This window comes from Orycteropus afer, unplaced genomic scaffold (assembly GCF_000298275.1).
Source record: "Orycteropus afer afer isolate SDZICR_OR568_19922 unplaced genomic scaffold, OryAfe1.0 scaffold00015, whole genome shotgun sequence".
Classification (NCBI taxonomy): domain Eukaryota; kingdom Metazoa; phylum Chordata; class Mammalia; order Tubulidentata; family Orycteropodidae; genus Orycteropus; species Orycteropus afer.
The window spans coordinates 3,460,437-3,481,978 of record NW_006921602.1 but is presented as its reverse complement, the minus strand read 5'-3'; the positions used below and the strand labels follow the sequence as shown (position 1 = coordinate 3,481,978).

Here is a 21,542-nt window from a genome sequence, read left to right as displayed (position 1 = left end):
TACATATATAGAATATAAGATATGAACTGATATTGAAAAACTCAGTAGCATATTCATCTAATTAAAAAAAAAATCTACTGATGGAATAAAATATATTTTATTTATAATGCTAGCACAGTGAGGCCCAGCAAGGCTGTGTTGCACACAGAATGCCCAGCACCAGCAGGATCAAGCCAACAGTGGCTGCTCAGTACTAAGTGCTAGCACACAAGCCCCTGCCGCATTTGTATGATCTGAAGTAATGCTGCCTGGACATCTTCATCCATGTGACCCTTGAGAGAAAGAAGGGGAGAAACATTTTATGTCACCTTCATTTACACAAGAATGCTAAACACAAGGCTTTATAATAGAATGTAAGCAGCTATTAGTCATCAAATGCTAAATCCTCATCATTCTGAAGGAATTATTGGAAAAGGGAGTAGCTCTCTACAATGGAAATAAAGAAAGTCAATTTACAAGTGGTGCACACCCTTGCTCTTAACATCTGCTATCAGAAAAGAGATGGACAAATCTCTCTCTCTTTTAAGGACAGCCCTAGATGACAGGGGCAGTAAAAGTTATAAATCAGCAAAGCAGACTACGAGGAAATATTTTTTTGCTCCTGCCAAGGATTTTTTTTTTTTATTAGACAAGTCACTTATGAAAAAATTCCCATATGCATATTTTTATATAAATAGGATCATATAACACAGTATTTTGGCAACTTGCTTTTTCACTTGTCACAGAAAATTCTCCCTAAAGTTACCTTATTATTTTAGATTATTGTATAATATTCCAATGTATGGAGGTATCATCCTTTCTTTACCCATTTCCTCAATGATGAACAGTTAAGGTATTTTCTGATTTATGGATAGATTCCTGGAGAAGAAATTGCTGGATCAAACAGTAGGCTCAGCTTTTAACTTTGCTCAATAATATAAAATCACCCTCAGAAGAGAATGTAACAGTTGACACTCCCACCCATAGGGTATATGGATAGGCTATCATCCTGTTTATTACTGCCAATCCTACAGGTAAAAAATAGTACCTACTCATTTATTTGCATTCCTCCTGTGACTGGTGAAGGAGGTCTGGTGGTGCAATGGGTAAGGAAGGCATTTGGCTCCTAACCTTGGTGGTTCAAACTCACCAGCCATCTACTTCTGTAAAGATTTACAGCCTTGAAAACCCTACGGGGATCACTATGAATCACAATCCACTCAATGGCAGTGGGTTTGGGTTTGGTTTTTGTTACTGGTGAGGTTGAGCACCTTTTCATATGCACATTGTTGTTGTTGTTGTTGTTATGTGCTGTGGAGTCAGACCTGACTCACAGCGACCACTCCTTGGGTTTCCGAGGCAGTATCACTCCCCGGAAGTAGATTGCCCCATCTTCCTTCCGAATATGCACATTAGCCATTCGTATTTACAAAGAAACATTTCAAACTTAAAAAAGATGGCAAGAGGTTGATTAAGTGCAAGAAGTCAATATGATGCCCCCCCTTTTTGCTTGAGCACTTGAAATATTTTCTATTAATATAAAAAGTTTTGTTTCCAAAATCTGTTTCTGTAACAGCAGGATATTTAAATTTCGAACATTAGCCATAGTTGACTAAGCTGAATTCTTAGTTAACTTTATGATGCCAGAAGGCAAAAGTATTTCAGTTGCCAATTGTTTGTGTTATGTTTCATTGGGAATCAGTAGACAGGCTTGTTAGCTTTCAGTGTCTTTCAGGCAAAAGAGTATGCTCTTCCTCCACTGGCCAATACCTAATCCTAGTGAGTGCCTTGCCTTCTCTGATGAAGGCCGCCTATGTTTTTATACTATTTTCCCTCCTAAACTCCTTATAGGAGTCCCTGGGTAGCACAAGTGGGTAAGTGCTTGACTATTAGCTGAAAAGCTTGCCCACCCAAAGGTGCCTCAGAAGACAGCCGTAGAGATCTGCTTTCCAAAAGGCCACAGCTTTGATAACCCTATTAAGTAGTTCTATTCTGCATACAAGGAGCTCTGGTAGCGTAGTACCTAAGGCATTTGACTGCTAACCAGAAGGCTGGTGGTTCAAACCCACCAGCCACTCCTCAGAAGGAAGGTTGGGCAATCTACTTCTGTAGTAATACCATCTCGGAAACCCAAGGAGGGGTCGCTATGAGTCAGATCCGAGTGGACCGCAAATAACAACAACAACAACATTCTGCATACATGAGGTCATCAGGAGCTGCAACTAGCAAAAACAACAAACATACTCTCCGTGTACGTCCACCAATTGTCTTCTTTAATAATGGCAACCAAACCAAAGCCAATCCTACTGCCATTGAGTCAATTCCAACTCATAGCGACCTCCATTGGGTTTCTGAGGTGGTAAATCTTTATAGAAGTAGATTGCCCCGTCTTCCTTCAGCGGAGCAGCTGGTGGGATTGAACCGCCAACTTTCTGGTTAGTAGTCAAATGCCTTAGGCACTATGCCACCAGAGCTCCTTTAACAATAGCAATACACCTTCAAATCCCAGCTTATCTTCGATTTTTTCAAAAGAGAGCAGCCCAACATACTTTCCTCCATCATACCAGTCACCCTTTTTCATGGGTTCCCTCTCCAACTTCTCTAGAAAATGCAGACTTTTGATTTCAGAATTTTAGGTCTTAACATTTCTTCCTTTGTATTAGTTTGCCTAGTTTTTTTTTTTTTTTTAATGACCTTTCTTTGAAGTTTTCTCTCAAACACTTATATTTCTTTTTGTTTGTTTTTAAAACAGTGGCCTGACACACTTCTGAAACAATTTCTATCATATCTCACCTACTGTTTCAGCATATGTCCCTTTAGGACATCTTCTTGAAAAATCTTTTCTGAGTATTCTGGAGATGGGTTTCTATAGAGCAGTTTAGTAGCCTTCATATTTCAATCATTTTTTAGTATGACTTTCAAAAAAAAAAAAAAAGCTTTCTAAGCATACCTTCAAAGAAAGGATGTCTTAACCTTATGCTTCACTGAGTTTTAAGCTTTAAATAGATGACCTTCTAACCAAAAAAAAAAAAAAAACAAGACTCGCTGCCATTGAGTCAATTCCAACTCATAGCAACCCCCTTTGGGTTTCCAAGGTGGTAAATCTTTACAGAAGTAGATTCTCAGTCTTCCTTCCGTCGAGTGGCTGGTAGGTTTGAACCACCAACCTTGTTAGCAGTCAAATGCCTTAGGCACTATACCATCAGAGCTTCTTAACAGAACCATCATTTCCCTTAATGTTATGCATATCCTACTTGTCATTTTTGCACTTTAATAAAACCCTCTACATTTTAGAGGAATACTCCTAAGCTATTAAGAAACATATGAAGTCCTTTCATTCTCCTTTCTTAGCTGACAGCCACACGAAGATGTTGCAGTATCATGCCCGCCAGCAACACCATTAATGTGTGCTGCCATCATTTGTTGCCAAACTGTCTACAGACTGAGTGACAAGCAGATGGAGACAACACTAAATTTAAGATGCTGTGTTGCCATATAGCTTTGTAAATTTCTCTGGGAGATATGCAATCATGATTAAAAGAAATGAAATTATTTTTTAAATAGCATATGGGGTATACAAAAAAAAAAACCAAACACACTGCTGTCAAGTCAGATCTGACTCATAGCGACCCCTCCTTGGGGTTTCCGAGGCAGTATCACTACGGAAGTATATTGCCTAACCTTCCTTCCAAGGAGTGGCTGGTAGTTTTGAACCGCTAGCCTTCTGGTTAGCAGTCAAATGCCTTAAGCATTATGCTCCTCTAAAATGATTTCCTTTCCAAAACAGAAACAGTTCTTTACCTGTGCAGCACTAAGAAGATGTGTCCGATAAATTGCAATTACTTCTTGGTGCTGCCTGTCAGCATCCTGGAAACGTAAAAAGATGGAAAGATCAGAAAATCAGCATTCACATTACCAAATGCATGGAGGTTTATAACAATGCTATCCTCAGGCCTGATCCTTAAACACAGTAGTATAATTGAAGTATTCTTATTACTTCTATCAAACCACTTTGGACCCACCAGATAAAAAATTATATAATAATAAACCAAAAAACCAAACCCACTGCAGTTGAGTCCATTCTGATTTAGAGTGATCCTAGAGGACAGAGTAGAACTGACCCATAGGGTTTCCAATGCTATAAATCTTTAAAGAAGCAGACTGCCTTATCTTTCTTTTATAGAGTGATTCGTGAGTTTGAACCAGTGACCTTTTGAATAACATGACAACAGAATCAATTTTTCTGAAGGCTGCATAGGAACACCAATAGTGAAACAAATGTATTTGGCCTATGTAACATGAAATAATTGCCTTAGGTTCACATCTAATGCCACAAACCTAGTCCAGACACTTATTAGCTAGTACCTTTGATTATGACAGAAATTTCCTATTTTGTCTCCCTATCTCTAGACAAGGAGCTCAGCTGCTAACCAAAAGGGTAGCAGTTTGAACCCACCAACTGCTCCATGGGAGAAATATGTGGCAGTCTGCTTCTGTAAAGATTTACAGCCTTGGAAACCCTATCGGGGCAGTTTTACTCTGTCCTATAGGGTCACTATGAGTTGGAATTGACTCGATGGCAATGGGTCCAGCATTTTTTTTTTTTTTTTTAAATCTCGAGATATCACTCCCTACGATGCTTCCAAGACTGAAGTACCTCTTTCCAGACATCACTTTGGCTCAAAAACCTTGAGTGACACCTCTTAATATATGAGAGAGACTCTAGATTTCTCAGCTTGGTTCTTCACATCTGCCACAATTTGGTCTCCAATATGCCTGGCCAGCCTTCCACTGCCTGTAGGGCATGCCACATTTATTTCACCTCCATGCCTTTCTTCACACGATGTTCTTTGCTGGAAGATCGTCTGTTTTCTTTTCACCTATCAAAACACCATCTATCTCTTACAAGTTCAGGCTAGATACTCCCTCTTTGAAAGTACCTCCCAACCAATGAGTCATCTTTTCTTCCCAGGAAACCGTATCGCTTTAAAATCTGGGACTGCATTCTCAATTCTATATTTGACATCTCTTATTTTACTTTTCATGTATCTGTAGTTTGCCTCTCTAACTACCCACATCTCTTTGGGATAAACGAAAAAAAAAAAAAAACCCAAACTCACTGCCGTCAAGTTGATTCCAACTCATAGTGACCCCTCCTTGGGTTTCTGAACCACCAGCCTTCTGGTTAGCAGTCAAATGCCTTAGGCACTACGCCACCAGAGCTCCCACAAAGCCCTAGTGGCAGAGTGGTTAAAGAGCACTGCTGACTTAAAAGTTGATGGTTCAAACTCATCAGCTGCTCCATAGGAGGAAGATGTGGCAGTCTGCTTCCTTGGGATAAAGCATTGTATATTCTCTTTATCCCTATAGTGTTTAGCATAGTGTCATGAACATAAATACTTACAAATAAATATTTACAAATATATAAGGGAATACTATATCCTGTGGAAAAAATCTAAATCATCATTAATCAATTAATGAACAATTAATTGTACATCATTAATCTGTAGGCTAGCAGTGTTAAAAACACACACTTTGAAAAATAACTTTCTTCTATTCAAAAGCAATTAATAATCAATTCCTGTAAGATAGAAAAATGCTAGCATCAATTTACATTTGATTGGTGCTAAGTTTTACTTACTTAGCATTTTAATGCACATTAGCTCATTTAATTAAAAAAAGCAAACAAACAATCAAGTAATTAGTTCTTACTAACGTATTTGGCAGATGAGGAAGCCAAGGGTTCAAAGTTATGAGGAACATTCCATGAGTCATTAGCTTTTAAGTGGCAGGGCTTGAAACTGGGCTCTAAATCCACAAGCTTTCTTTTCATATATATCCAAGGACATAAGGTATAAAGCCATACAAATGCCTATGCTTATTACTAAAGAAAAAAGAATTCTAAGAAAATTTCCTTTATTTAGTGGATAAGTATTTTAGAGAAGGTACTGCAGTGGGGAAGATACTGGATTTGGAATCAAGTATTTTAATCTTTGTTTCTTTAAGAACTAAATGGGGGAGTAGAACTTGCCTTCTAGGATTCCACTGAAGATAAAGTTTAGGGATGAAGCATGTAAAATGTTTAGTGAGATGACTGGCATATAAAAAAATCCAAGACTTTCAAGTTGATTCCAACTCATAGCAACCCTCTAGAACAGAGTAGAACTGCCCCCTAGGGCTTCCTAGGCATTTAATCTTTACAAGAGCAGACTGCCACATCTTTCTCCTGCAGAGAACTTGGTAGGTTCAGACTGCCAACCTTTCAGTTAGCAGCCAAGTGCTTAACCACTGCATCACCAGGGATCTTTTGGCATAGACCTAACCAAACCCATTGCCATCGAGTCAGTTCCAATTCATAGCAACCCCCATTAGGCTTCCAAGGCTGTGAATCTTTACGGAAGTAGATTGCCTCATTTTCCTTCCACAGAGCAGCTGGTGGGTTTGAACCACTGATCTTCTGGTTAGCAGCCAAATGCCTTAACCTCTACACCACCAGAGCTCCTTTACTGGCATATAATAGGCACCAAATAAGGAGCTCTGGTGGTGTAGTGCTTATGGCATTTGACTGCTAACCAGATGGCTGGTGCTTCAAACCCACCAGCCACTCCTCAGAAGGAAGACTGGACAATCTACTTCCATAGAGATACTGCCTTGGAAACCCAAGGAGGGGTAGTTATGACTCGGATCTGACTTGACAGCAGTTAGTTTGGTTTTGCTTGGTTTTGGTGGTGCAGTGCCTAAGGCATTTGACTGCTAACCAGCTTCAAACCCACCAGCCATTCCTTGGAAGGAAGACTGGGCAATCCACTTCTGTAAAGATATACAGCCTCAGAAACCCAATGGGGGTCGCTGTGGTCGGAATCAACTCGACAGCAGTGAGTTGGGCTTTTGGTTTTAATAGTTTAGGTAACTTTCAGCACATTCTGAACACACTCATAAATGCATATGATTTCTAAATAAGCTTTCACAGATGCAAAAAAGTAGAACTGTGGACTGGCATACTAACTGGTCAGTGCTAAGCCCTGCTAGTCTGGTAACTTACGGCCAGCTGCTGCTGCAGGGATTTCACCTGGTGCTGCAGAGCTTCCACCAGTTGACTCTGTCTCTTGGTGGGACTCCCACTCATGTAAGTCAGTTGTGAAATGCCATTGAGGGCCTGTTTTAGTCGTTCTACATCATTAAGCAGTTCCGTGATCTTATTAAAAAAAAAAGAAGAAACATTATTTATTTATTCATATATACTGAACATCTCTGCACAGAAATCATTCATTATCTGAGAGGTAAAACTTATCTTCATATGCCAGAAAACTGAGCTATGAATATTGACAAGGTTGTTATGAATTATATAGGTATACAGCATATACCTTAATTTCTCCAATTATACTCCTCAGTAAATCCCTTACAAAGGCATTACCAAATTAAGAATAAATAGCATGTGTACACTAAGATTTAACTATGACATGAGTCATCTTGATTTCAACTATGACATGAGTCATCTTGATTTTTAGATAATCTTTAAGTGCTCATGAAGGTTCATAAATTATCTTCCAGATCAGGGTTGCAGCATAGGAAAACAGAGTGCATCCCTCCAATAAAGTTTGAAAAGTAAAAGAACATGGCATGTGTAAGTCTAGCATTAACTAATTTGCTTGGTTCCATTCAAGAATACGCATTATTTCCCTAGTCACCCTTTGGGCCTGGATTGGACTCACTCTCACGGCATAACTCTCAGCCAAACAGTAGACAGGCTTACGAGTTGAACACCTACACCAGGGAGATGCACTCCTTAGAACAGTCAACCATGGGAAATCTGAATGGCAGACTTTGCAGAGGGAGAGAGCTAAGGAGGCAGGAACGCATAGGAAAGAAGGACACAGGGAAAGGGTAACCACAGGAAGGAAGTGGGAAGAGAGCTGTTACACTGTGGGGACTGTAAACAGTGTCACAAAACAAAATGTGAATTAACTGTTGAATATAAAACATATCTGCTTTGTAAAGTTCCACCAAATCACAATTGGAAAAAAAAGAAAACAATATGCATTATTTTAGATTACCTTGCCTTAAAGAAAAATTATGGAGGCTGTTTAGAGTAGTGGAAGGAACACAGCCTTTAAAGACAGACTAATCTGACATTTACTAGCTGTGTGAGCCTGGGTAACTCCTTTACTTTTTTGAGGCTTAGTTTCTTCATTAGTGAAAGGGGTAAAACCTTTCCGAGTTAAAAGAAATCAAATGCAATAATAAATGCATGCCTGACACACAGTACATGCTCAGTAAGTGGCAACGGTTATAAGCAGGTATCATTGAGTTGATTTCATGGCAGAGCAGAACTGCTCCAGGTTTTTAAGGTTGTGACCTTAAAGCAGATTGCCAGACCTGTATTCTGAGGTGCCTGAGTGGGTTCAAACCTCAAAACTTTCAGCTAGTAGTCGAGCACATAACCATCTGTGCCACCCAAGGGCTCCAAGTAGATATTACCTACTAGCTATTCATAACAACCTTCCAAACAAGCTAAGGGCATTTTCATTCTGGGTCGTATAGTACTTGTACCTCTCCACTGAGAAGGCTAGAATTATGTCTGCTTTAATTACTCATTGTATCCCTAGCATTGAACATAGGACCTGGCATGTAGAAGACACTTAATAATTAAATACAAATGTATGCTTTCTTTCCCTGATTTCTCATCTTCATAGTACACACTTTATGTAACTATATATAAATATTTATATAACCACAAAAAATTTTGCTGAGCACCTATTCTATAAATGGTACCATGAGAACGAACGATAAGAAGAAAAGAGGAGTTACAAAAACTTGCTCTTAAAATTGGCTGGGAACTGAGTTTGTTAATGGTGGTGGAATAATTTAGAAACAGAGAGTGGTGATAGTTGTACAACATGATGAATATAATTAATGTCACTGAATTGTATACGTAAAACTGTTGAATTGGCAAATGTTTTGTTATATATATTCTTGACTACAATAAAACAATTTAAAAAAAAACTGGTTGGGAAGATCAATCACAGAAAACTACCACAGTGATACAGATGCTTTAAATGGAGGGCAGAGCCCACATATTTTGAAGAGTAGTAGTTTGCTATAGGTTAGGTTGGACAGCGAAAGCTTTAGGCATAAGGATTAGTGTTAAAATGTGTCTTAAAGAACGTATAGGATTCAACTCAGTAGGAAGGAGGGGCAAGGCATTCTGGGCAAGGGAACCAGTCTGTAGAAAGATATGGGGTGGGAACAAAGGAATCAGAAGGCTTGGTTTACTGGTATGGGTGAGGGCTAAGATCAAGCTTTGGATGCTCCCCAGTGGCCTTGGCTTCTTACAGCCCAGAAAGAGTTTTTTATATTTTCCTCCTCTCCATTCCCATTCTCCAAATGCCCTAAAACCCACTGGATTCTAACTATTCATCTATGAAGCAAGGGAACCTTGAGTCTCCCTTTCATTCCTCAATCCTTGACTGTACCAGCTGAGGGAACAGAAAGAAAAATCCTTTTGATTTTTGTGTGTGTGACTTTACTGTCTTTCAATTCAGAATGTTTTTGTACACCACTGGTCAAACTGGAAAGTAGCTTTTAATGGTTACTTTGTTAACAGTTTTCTAAACCTGTCTACAATACTATGGGGAAAAAAGAAAAAAAAAAAGGTTGCTATGGAGTCAATCTCAACTCATAGCAACCAGACATGACAGAGTAGAACTGCCTCAAAGGGTTTCCAAGGCTGTAATCTTACAGAAGCAGACTGCCACATATTTCCCCCGTGGAGCAGCTGGTGGTTTTGAACTGCTGACCTTCTGGTCAGCAGCCAGGTGCTTAAACACCACTAGGGCTCCTTAGTACTATGGCAGAGTCCTACTCCGCTTCTACTCTTGACAGTTCCGCTTTGGGTTTCCAACTCATAGCAAAGCAAACGACTTTGTGCCTACCTTATTATCTTTTGCTTCGATTTGTTTAGCAGATTCCTGTATTCTCCTCTGTAACTCTGTGATTGTTGTCAAGGACTTATCACATCGTTCTTTCTGGTCCTTGATTTCTTGCTCAATGCTAAAATGTAGGAATTCCTTCTCATCTTTTGCAGAGAGTTGCTTCTTTTTGGCGTGCAAAACCTCCTCGCGCGCGTCCTCGTACTTTCTATTTAGGTTAGCCAATTTTTCATTTAGGTTGGAGATCTGTGCCTCCAAATCGCTTTTCATTGTTTTAAATTTAGACAAATCAACAACCTCTCTAGTCTCTAATTTTTTTAACGCTTGTTTAGTTTGATGAACCTCAGACTGGAGTTTGGAGACTTCCTCAATTTTGTTTTGGCTTTCTTCTTCCTTTTCTTTCAAGCTAGCTTTCATGATTCCAACTTCTTTCTCAAATGCTTCCTTAATTTGCAGATGCTCCAGCAGAGGTACAGAAGAGTTCTTTTGATTCTCCAACATTTGTTGCAGTTTGGTCACTGTCTGCTGCTCTTTCTCATAACATCTTTGCTTATTCTTCAGCTCTTCCCTTAGAGTCTCAATTGTGCCATTAAGAGATTTCTTCAGAGCCTCAACCTGCTCCAGTGGAACCGGCTGTTTCTGCAAAAGAGTTTGTGCTGCAAGTATCTCTGAAGTCCGTTTGGCATTTTCTTCTGCTAGCTTCTCTTTCTCATTCTTTACCTCCATGTATTTCTGTGACAAGTCCTTTAGCTGTTTGTTTAGGTCTTCTGCTTTTCTGCTTAATGTTCTTTCTGTTCCATGAGAATTCTCAATAAGAACATTCTTCTCCTTTAAATCTTTCTGAAGGGACAGAATCTCCTTCTTTAACTTTTCAATCTCTTGTTTGCATTTCTTGGCCTCCTCTTCGCTGACACTATACTTCTGTGTCTGTTCTGATAACTGTTCTTTTAGTTCTTTCTCTACTGCTTTAAATTTTCTCTCACACTCTTCAAAGCTGTTAATTGGAGCATATTTTAGCTTAACGCATTCTTGTATTGTGTCAAGTTCCTTCTTCTGGGCTTCAATTTCAGCATGCAGCCTCACAATCTCTTCTTGGCTTTTTTTGTAGTTAGCCAATATTTCAGCATTGTTATCCTGCACCTTTTTCATGTTCTTACTTACAGTACTCATCTTCTCCTCATGCTCTTTTAGGCTGATGTACTCAGCTTTCAGTTGGTGCTGAGTGCTTTCCAGGTTTCTTTTTAATGTATTATTCTCATCTTTTATCTTTAGAAGGTTTTGATTTTTATCTTCAAGTTTTTTCTTCAAGTCTAATAATTCTCTGTTAGTTTTATCTAATGTGCTGCTCAATGCAGTTTTTACCTCTTCATGGGTTTTAACTGGCACATACTGATTACTGAGAGTCTTCTTCAAGTTAGTGTTTTCAGACATGAGTGTATGTATCTTTTCTTGGTCTTCACCATATTTTTTATTAAGTTCAGATAGCTGTTTCTTAAGTTCAACAATGCTGGACTGCAGAGCCATTGTCTCTTTTTCGTATTTCTCAGGAGGTATGAACACAGATTCCAAGCGGGTAACATTCTTATTTAAATTGTCATTTTCCATCAGCAACTTCTCTACTTCCAACTTCTTGTCAGAATATTTTTGTGTTACATCTAAAAGCTTTCTATTCAAATCATCAACAATCATATCATGTGACTTCTTCATTTCTTCACTTACTTTTACAGGAACATACTGACTTTTCATTTCAACTGTTAAGTTATGTACTTGCTGGCTGAGGAGTTTATTATCCAGATAAGCCTTCTCAATTTCCTTTTGTAGTGTCTGATTTTTCAATGTCAATTCGGTGCTCTTCTTCCCAAGTTCTCCCAATTTTTGCTCTAATCTGCTCTTGAGCTGTTCATGCTCCTCTGGTTTGACATGCTGAGCAAGCTTAGCCTTAAAGTTCTCAAGTTCTCTCTTTAATTGTCTAATTTCACTAAGAGAGTTTTCATAGTCTCTTTCCATCTCTACTAATCGTTTTGCCTTTTCACTTACTTCATTTGATAATAAGCTCTTCATGTTTTCAAATTTTTCTGTTGGAATAGAAAGGGCTAATCTTGCTACCAATTCTTTTAACTGACCTTCCATCTCGGCGACCTTTCTGCCTTTCTTCTCTTGCTCCACTTGACACATACTAAATTCCTTCTGCAATTGCTTATTTTCTTCTATCAACTTGCCTTCCTCCCTCTTAAACTCTTCTACTAACATTTCATTTTGTTTGATTTGGTTTCTTAATTTTCCCACTTCTGCCGAAGCACCTTCATACTTTGCTTTCATGTTTTTCAACTGATCCTTCAGTTCCTCCATTAATCTGTTATTCCCTGTAGCTGCTTCACTTGTTAGATGCTCTTTAAGGGCGAGAAAATGTGTCTGCATTTGTTTAACTTTACCTTCTGACTCATACATTCTCTTCTGCACATCTTTTAATGCATCTTCTAATTGCTTTATCTGATCATCTGAATCCTCCTTGACTCTTTCACATTCTAGTGCTAAAGCTTTGCACTCTGCCACTTTGTGAGCCAGTTCATTTTGGAGCTTGAGTCTGTCTTGTTTTGCTGAATCACAGAACGATCTCATTGCTTCCAACTCTTTCTTTAAAATCTCATTTTCAGAATATGAGGTTTGACCAGGTAAAGACAGCTCCAATGGTCTTAACATAGACCTGCTTTGCATATGGGCCGGCATACCTGGGGCAGTACACTGAAAACGGGGGAAAAAAAAAGATATCAATCACAAGACCTAAACAAGACATTTAATAATATGCCAAATTTATGGAAAGTTTGCACATTGTCTACAGTCAAAGAGTTTTCTGGCTAGTATATTGGAAAAATGTAGTACTTATTTTTGAGGTAAGAAAAAAAACATTTCTGGATATGATTTCCTTCATACGCTCTTAAAAGGTGATATTTTGAGAGGTCTATTCACTGAAGTCTATTTCTGACAAAAGAAGGAAAATATTTGTCATCTCTGGAAGTATTTTCTCTTTTTTCCACATTCGTAATTCCTACACACATTATCAACTTTATCAAAACACATTTCTTATTTCTACATCTTTATGGCACATAACTGCTTACGCAAAAAATGCAACCACTGCCATCAAGTCAGACTCGACTCATAGTGACCCCTCCTTGGGTTTCCAAGGCAGTTATCACTACAGAAGTAGGACTGTCCAACCTTCCTTCCGAGGAGTGGCCAGTGGGTTCGAACCTCCAGCCTTCTGGTTAGCAGTCAAATGCCTTAGGCACTATGCCACTAAAGCTCCCACAACTTTGAATTTTAAAGAAAGCAATCAGAACCTTTGAGTGAAAACAAGTACTGCAATTTTAAATCTACAAACAGTATCACAGAATGATATATCCTTGAATTTCTAATAAAACATATGACTTATGAGTATCCTTATTGTTAACTTCAATGTAATATTGGATAAATTACAAAAAATATCACCAAATTAAGCACATCTGGTATAAGAGCTGTCAACTGAATGTTGTTAGTTAACTCATAAAAAACAAACAAGATTTTTCTCCCAAGTAGGAAGATGAATGAGAACTTAGCACATGATCTTAGTACAATCTGACTAATACCATTTCTCCCATTAAGCTCTAACAACAACAAAAAGGTGTGATTAAATTTCTCACGAAATAGTTAAAAATATCAGAACACACAATCATAAAAGAGACTAAATTTAACTAATTTTGTTTTTTCCTATATAGCCTATTAAGATAAAGGTTCTTTACAAGCACTACTTCATTGGTAAAAGCCATGTGCTATGAGTACCTCGCACTGTTTAATAGGCATGCTTGCTAGTGTTCAGTTAAATCTGAACTGCCCTTCACTGGATCAAGAGGGAAAAATGGACAACATGGAATCACTTCCAAGCCTCAGTCTGCTTCTAAATTATCTTTCAGCTTACCAATTATCTTTAGATTAAGACTACTATAATTTATCAACTAATTATTACACTGCTTCACAACCTCAATGCTTGTGTTATTACAATCAAATAGTTACCTAAGCTCAAATACTACTCGGTGATATCTACTCTCACAATTTAGAATCTTATAATTTTTTATTTGAAGAGATCTTAGACATCCATTTAGGCTAACTCAACTTGCCTATAGATTAGGGTATGTGAAAAACCCTTAGTATGTCAAATATTTACCAGTTCTCCCATCCATACATGAGCTCAAAATGCAAAACTTGTATCCACTGGAAAATAAAGGCAAGGAGCAGATAAATAAGTAAGAAAATCAGCCAATATTCTACCTCTTGGAAACCTTCATAAAGAAGGTCTGTGGTAAATGCCCCAAACACAGAGTAAATAATATATTTGAATGCAAAGAGAAATGCATTTCAGAGCCAAAATAAATTACTTTTGTATGATTCATGCCTGTGTCTCCCTCTGTATGGGCAAATATCAAGAGCTAACTGAATGCTGTTAATGAATAGAGGCTTACAATCAAAGACAATGATTGCAAATCCAATCTTTTATTTAAGCCACTGTCATCAAAAACACTCTAGAGGGCACCAGAAACAGCAGTATCTGTTTTTATTAAACTCAGTAAAGCAAAATTAATTTATCTTTGATTTGAACACCTTAATAAATGTATATACACTTAATGAATATACAATGCTGTTTTCCACTTTATATTAAGGCTTTTTTTTTTTTCATTTTTTTTAATTTAAAAATAGTATTACCTGTGAGTCTGTCATGTACATTTGGCTTTGTTTAAGAAGTATATCTTCTTTTCCTAAACAAGTACAAATAAATGACATTTTAACTAAATATCTCTACCAAAGTAGGCAATAGTCATTTGGTTTATTATCTCTCATTTATTACGCAAACAAAAGAGAAGTATAATTTGCAACATAAAAGTATTCTGTTCTCTTGTTATTGTTGAATGCCATCCACTTGATTCTGACTCATCGGGACCCCATGTGACAGAGAAGAACTGCCCCAAAGGATTTGCGAGGCTGCAATCTTTATGGGAGCAGATCACCAGGTTTTTCTGCCACCACTGAGTCAGACAGAATCACCCACCTTGAGATTAGCAGCTGTGCAACTAACCCTTGCACCACTTATTCTAATATATCCGTATTTTTCCGTATTATTTCTACAAATGTAAGGAAAATATCTACATTCTTCCGGACAGTAGGTACTGATTGTGAAAACAATATAAGATTACTAGACTAAATAAGCTATATCATTATTATAAAATATGTATATTACAGTCAAAATAAAAATGGTATTCTTGGCAATTTATAGGACAAATACTACTACTGCATTTAGAATCATCATGGGAAACAACAAAAAAAATTGATTTTCTGGATAAATTGTTTAAAACTGGGAAATAATAAACAAATGCAAGTATTAATTATGTATAGTTTTTAATGATTAATAAATAATTGTTCATGGAGTTGCTAAACTTAATATGCTTACTTGCATTAGGACTATATCGAAAGATTTCCCCAAATCAGAAAATAATGTTTTGTTACTTTCCATAAAAACCAAGCCCCAGATCACAAGATAAATGGCTACTAAACGCAAGGCAACTTTGGTAATTGCATACAACATGCAATTTACAAATATAGGCGACTGAGGAAAAACAGAACCTCAGTGGTTAGCAGATTTTACATCAGAGGCTACAGCAATCTTAAAATGCACCTAGCTCCATCTCCCCAGCTACACCCCATAAGTAGTTGGGTGAAGTTTTGCAGCAGGAGTGTCACATACAGTTAGACAAAAGAAAAAGGCATGAACATTCTTCTTTGCTTGAATTGGGTGAAGTGCAACAATCTATACTTTTATACTTACGGTTACTGAAATGACTTCCTGATGCTAAATGATCACTCTGAAATCAGAAATATAAATTAAAACATTTTAGGTGAATGTTGTTTCATTTAACATTTTTCTATCTACTTTAGCTCTCAACAATCCAATTATTATAAGCACATCCTCGACATTCCTTGCTTCTCCTAAGTATTATTGCACTTGAACCATGGAAAGACATCAGACTAGAGACTCTTAGAGAAATCAGTTGGGAATAAACTACTTCACTAAACATTTTAATAAAAGCAGCCCAAGTGTTTCAGGGAAAACACTTTACTGCTCAAAAGAAAAAAATGAGCCCTAAATGAACTGAAACAATTCTCAATACATAGTGTTTGCTCCGTCTTTACCTCTAAGAAAGAAATGCCACATTCACATAAAGGACTCGTTTTTACTGTAACTGTTATTGGGAGTGGGGACCCTACCTCATCAGTTATAAAACCTTCTTCCTTCAAAATTTCTGGAATACCGATTACTTTTAAAGCAAAGGGAAACAGGTTGGGACATAAAACTGGAGGCAAGGACCTATCCACAGTTAGTAATAAATCCATCTATGTATCAGTTAGGAAAGAGAATAGTTCAGATCTGAATCACAATATACTTGTATTACTCCTTTCCCAAGTAACACAAAGTATCTAAAATATAAATTCAAATATTATACTTCAAGAGTAAGGATCTGCATTTGTATCTGTTTTTGTGTAACAGTGTGTATCATTACTAACAGGCTATGTATCAAACTCTGATTTATGTGATCACTATAAAAACTGTGCAGATCTATAAATAAATTAATGCCACTTCCAGGGATCCTTATGCCTCAAGGGTCTGGAAAAATACCTGTGAGCTTTGTTAAACTCATTGTTCTTTGCAATATCTCAATGGGTTCAAACATGTATGTGGGAGTGGGACCCCAGACACTGAAAAAGTTCAAAAAACTTAGTTTGGGTTTATTATCTTTCCTTCACCACTTAAATGAAAACAAATGCACGAGTGAGAAAATTAATCTCATTCTGAAATATCCTATTTTCCCATTTTTTTGTACAAACATAAGGAAAATAACTACCTATGAAGTATTACACATAATACAGTAATTCTATTGAAAGCATACGAAGTTTTTAAACATATAAAATAATGTAGTAATTGGATATTCAATTTTTGTAAATGATGAATTCTTAGTTGTTAATGGCTACTTTCATAAATACAAGGTCACATATAAAGTAAACCAAAACACCAAACTCACTGCCGTCAAGTCGGATCCGACTTATGGCAACCCCTCCTTAGGTTTCTGAGGCGGTATCGCTATGGGAGTAGATTGCCCAATCTTCCTTCTGAGGACTGACTAGTAGGTTTGAACTGCCAGCCTTCTGGTTAGCAGTCAAATGCCTTAGGCACTATGCCACCAGAGCTCCTACATATAAAGTAGGCCCTGTAATTTTCTTTCTTTCTCTAAATTTTATTTATTTTACTGTTGTTGAAAATATACCCACATACACAATGAAACATACACCAATTCAACAGTTTCTATGTATACAATTTAGTGCCATTGATAACATTCTCTGAGTTATGCAACCATTCTTACCCTTTCTTGAGTTTGTTCTCCCTCATTAACATAAACTCACTGCCACCCCCCACTAAAGTTGCTATCTAGTCTTTCAGGTTGCTGTTGTCAACTTGATCCCATACAGGAAGTTTTTAACGAGCTTTTACTAGTTAAGCTAAACTACTGTTCAGCTTTAATATGATTTCAGGGGATATTTTTGGTTTAAGGTTTAAAGATCATATCTGGGCAATAGTTTCAGGGGTTCATTCACCCTCCATCGCTCCAGAAAGTCTAAAACTTATTTCTAGTTTAAAAATTCACCACAATGAATATGTAGTGGTTGAAGAAAATGTCCCCAAATATTTTGAGTAAAAAAAGTTACAAAATAGGATCTATAATATGATCCCACTTGTTAAATGTATATACTCAATAAATATAACAATCAAGTTATGTACTAAGAAAAGGTCTCAAAGGATAGCCTCCAAGTGAAGCGGTAATTATCACTGAGCACTGGGATTATAAGTGTTTTATTTGTCTGCTTTTAGCTCAACTATACTTTCTAATTTTTCTAATATATATATTAAGAAAAATAAGTTATTGTTCTATAATTTATCAGACTTTACTGAAAGTTACAGACTTGACTCTTAAGTTTGTCTAAAGAAGTTACAGAAAAACATTTGATTCTTTAAGACATGACAAAGATTCTATCAAATTATGGGTATCAGACCTTGATGAATACTTCAATAGGTCCATATATATTCATCTATATTTTCCCATTCAAGCTACTCTAAGAGTAAAACTAGTATTGTGGTTAAGAACACAAAGGAGCAAGATTGCCTGAGTTCAAATCCAGTCTCTGCCACTTACTATTTTTGAGACCCTTCCTATGTAAGTTTTTTAAAAACCTCTCTGTGCCTCCATTTCCTCATGTAGAAAGTTAAGAATAAAACCTATTAGATAGAGTCAATGTGTTTATTAAATGCATGTGAAGTGGACAGAGCAGTATCTGGCACTTGGTCATCAGTGCTAGGTTAGTTACTATTAGTTTCAATATTACCCTTAAAAGAGTCTTCAGATGTGAAAAAGATGGAAGCCATTAAATCACATCAATCTTTAGTTTATAAAACTGTGGTTTTGAATAATCTTGATCCTATATGTACAGACATATACATATTTTTAGGTATAAAACACTATTTTTTCCTGTATTAAAAAAAAAAAATTATGAAGGCTTAACTCACAACTATTAAGTGTAGTATACAGTTCAATGAATTTGTGTGTACATATACCTTGTGTAATCACAACCCAGATCAAGATATTGAACATATCTAAGACCCTCATAAGCTTCTTCACGCCCCATCCTAGTTAGTAAGCCCTCAACAGAGGGTGGCCTCTATTCTTTCCTCTATCACCAGATTAGTTTTGCCTGCTTTAGAATTACCTAAAAATGGAATCATACGTATATATTCTATATGCTTGATTTCTTGATACATTATGTCATTTGTGTTTTTATATTCTTTTTCATAGTTGCACACATATTTTTTGCTTATAAAGAAAAAAGAATATTTTTGTTATATACTTGCAAATCAGCCATCTCAATGAACAATAGTTATGAACTATATATGCCTTGCAAAATTAATGTATACAGTTAAAAGTCATAAGTGGTTACCACTGGTGTGAGTAAGTGGTGACAGAAATTAAACTATACACAAATAAGTCCTTTCTGAGATAACCCTGAAATACTACTATTCATTACTATAATATTGTATTATCATCAACATCACAATTTTACAGGTATGAAGTTTTGGAAAGGTAAAGACGGACAAAGAAGAAGGTTGGGGAAGAAAAACTAGAATTGAATGAAATGTCAGTTACATGCCAGTAACTTTCAATTATCTCATTTAACCTTTACAACAACTCTATGGAAAAAGGGGGAGCTCTGGTAGCATAGTGGCTAAGGCACTTGACTGCTAACCAGAAGGCTGACGGTTCAAACCCACTAGCCACTCCTCGGAAGGAAGGTTAGGCAATCCTACGTCTGTAGTGATACTGCCTCGGAAACCCAAGGAGGGGTCGCTATGAGTCAGGGCTGACTTGATGGCACATAACAACAACAACATGGAAAAAGGCTACTTTTGCTAAAGAGGCAACAAGCTCAGAGACTTTAAATAAATTACCTGAGGTCATGCTTTAGAGAAAAGGGAATAATCATTCAAATGCAAGTTTGAGTCCAAGCCAACTTCCCACTCAAAAAAACTCACTGCTGTTGAGTCGGATAGGACTCATAATGACCCCTCCCCTTGGGTTGCCAGGTGGTATCACTACAGAAGTAGATTGCCCAACCTTCCTTCCAAGGAGTGGTTGGTGGGTTTGAACCGCCAACCTTCAGTTAGCAGTCAAATGACTTAGGCACTACACCACCAGAGCTCCTAACTTCCCACTACTCACTGCGAGTTGTATGAAATAATTTAAGTTAATTGTCTGTACCTCAAAATACTTAAATCTATTTTTCAGAGCGTCAATAGTTCTTAAGCTTTCTTCATGTTGCTTTTCTTTAGCAGCCAAAAGGGACTTCAGCTTTTCTTTCTGAAATGGAAAGAAACAAAAACAGAGCAAAATCACCTGCATTTAAAATTGGGTTACTATGTGTTTTATAAAATGTGAATTAGAATTACTTTAAGGATTGGAATTAGCAATGAATTCTCCAACCTAATGGATTTTAATTATTAGTAGTGTTAATACTTCCTAAAATATATTAATAAAACATACAATGCATACATAAATTAGTGTGAAAAAATAATATTTCTGTGGCTTTAATGGTAGTATTTTCAGACATTTTAAAAAATGTTTAGCACTTTACACATTCTTTCATGAAAAGATTCACAAAAAGTGAGCCATTCAAAGGTCTAGGATAACCCATGCCATGATACTGAGAGCATGCATTTACAGTCATGTAAATGGTTTTTTCCCCCTTTAAGTAATAATTAAAACTAATATACTGCTCTCTAACTCAATTCAGTAATTAAATCTTCTACTAATATCATCTTCAACAAACAAAACATTACAGATTTAAGATAAAATGATAATCCTACCTCACTTTCCAGATCATCAGCAACCATTACTTCCTAAAGTAAAAATGAATAAGAAAAAATTTATTTTAATTCTTGAAAGCTTACTTTAAAAGGCACATATTTTTAAGACTAGGAGGGAACAAGGATGTGAGAAGAAAATGTCTGTGTATTACCAGTTCTGTTATATCAGTTATTGCCATTCTTTCTTCTCACCAGCCAGGCTCAGAAGTACTTGTGATTCTTCTGAGAACCGATCAATCACCACCAAGTCCTACTTGCTCTTTCTCTTCACCACCTCTCCAATCCCACAGCCCCAAATACAGTTCAGTCCTTTGTTATTAGCACACACCTTAAGTTATTGATAGGAGCTCTGGTGGCATAGTGCCTAAGGCATTTGACTGCTAACCAGAAGGCTGGCAGTTCAAACCCACCAGACACACCTTGGAAGGAAGACTGTGCAATCTACTTCCATAGAGATACCACCTTGGAAATCCAAGGAAGGGTCGCTATGAGTCAGATCTGACTTGACAGTGCGTTGAGTTGTGTTGCATTATTGATAATCACCTTTTTTTGCTTTAACTTTTTTAATAGTGAAATATATCACATTTTCATGAGTATATATCATGTACTATTTCAATATTTTAAATATTATTTAATGGGTAATAAAATGACAATCATGATATATTGAAAGGAATATATATTCTCTATTTCTTAAGTCCAAGGTTAAATATATATGTATATTAGATCAAAACTGTTAATTTTGTTGCTCAAAGCTGCTATGTCATGAGCTATTCTATAGAGAAGCCCTTATGTAAAGATCCTGGTCCCAACTAAGATATAACTCCTTAAGGGCAATGACCTGATTGGATCTAGTTTATCTACTATAACACCCTATACCATGACTTGGATATGATAAGTAATCATTAACAATCTCTTATTATGATGGCTGTTGTTCGTTGTCATTGCCTTCAAATCAATTCTGACTCATGGGGTCCATGACTGATGATGGTTGTTGGTAGGAAACCAGTTTTTGGATTTTTTTTTTTTATTATTAGGATTTGGGTGAAGATTTACAGAGCAAATTCACTTTTCATACAGCAGTTCACACATACTTTGTCTCATGCCATCGACCAAAATTTACAATGCAGCAGCTCCCCTCCCAC

General features: G+C 36.9%; 1 protein-coding gene across 1 annotated transcript in view; it reads right to left on the bottom strand.

Moving 5' to 3' along the window:
* Positions 1-200: 200 nt before the first annotated feature.
* The window catches only part of UACA (uveal autoantigen with coiled-coil domains and ankyrin repeats), a 132,755-nt gene continuing 111,413 nt past the window's right edge, over positions 201-21,542 (bottom strand). Inside the window, exons 12-19 of the mRNA XM_007957177.2 lie at positions 20,401-20,433; positions 19,796-19,894; positions 15,760-15,796; positions 14,643-14,695; positions 9,912-12,650; positions 7,022-7,174; positions 3,781-3,846; positions 201-272 (exon numbers count right to left, since the gene is read on the bottom strand). Coding sequence (XP_007955368.1) covers positions 201-272; positions 3,781-3,846; positions 7,022-7,174; positions 9,912-12,650; positions 14,643-14,695; positions 15,760-15,796; positions 19,796-19,894; positions 20,401-20,433 — 3,252 coding nt within the window. The remainder of the gene's footprint in view (positions 273-3,780; positions 3,847-7,021; positions 7,175-9,911; positions 12,651-14,642; positions 14,696-15,759; positions 15,797-19,795; positions 19,895-20,400; positions 20,434-21,542) is intronic.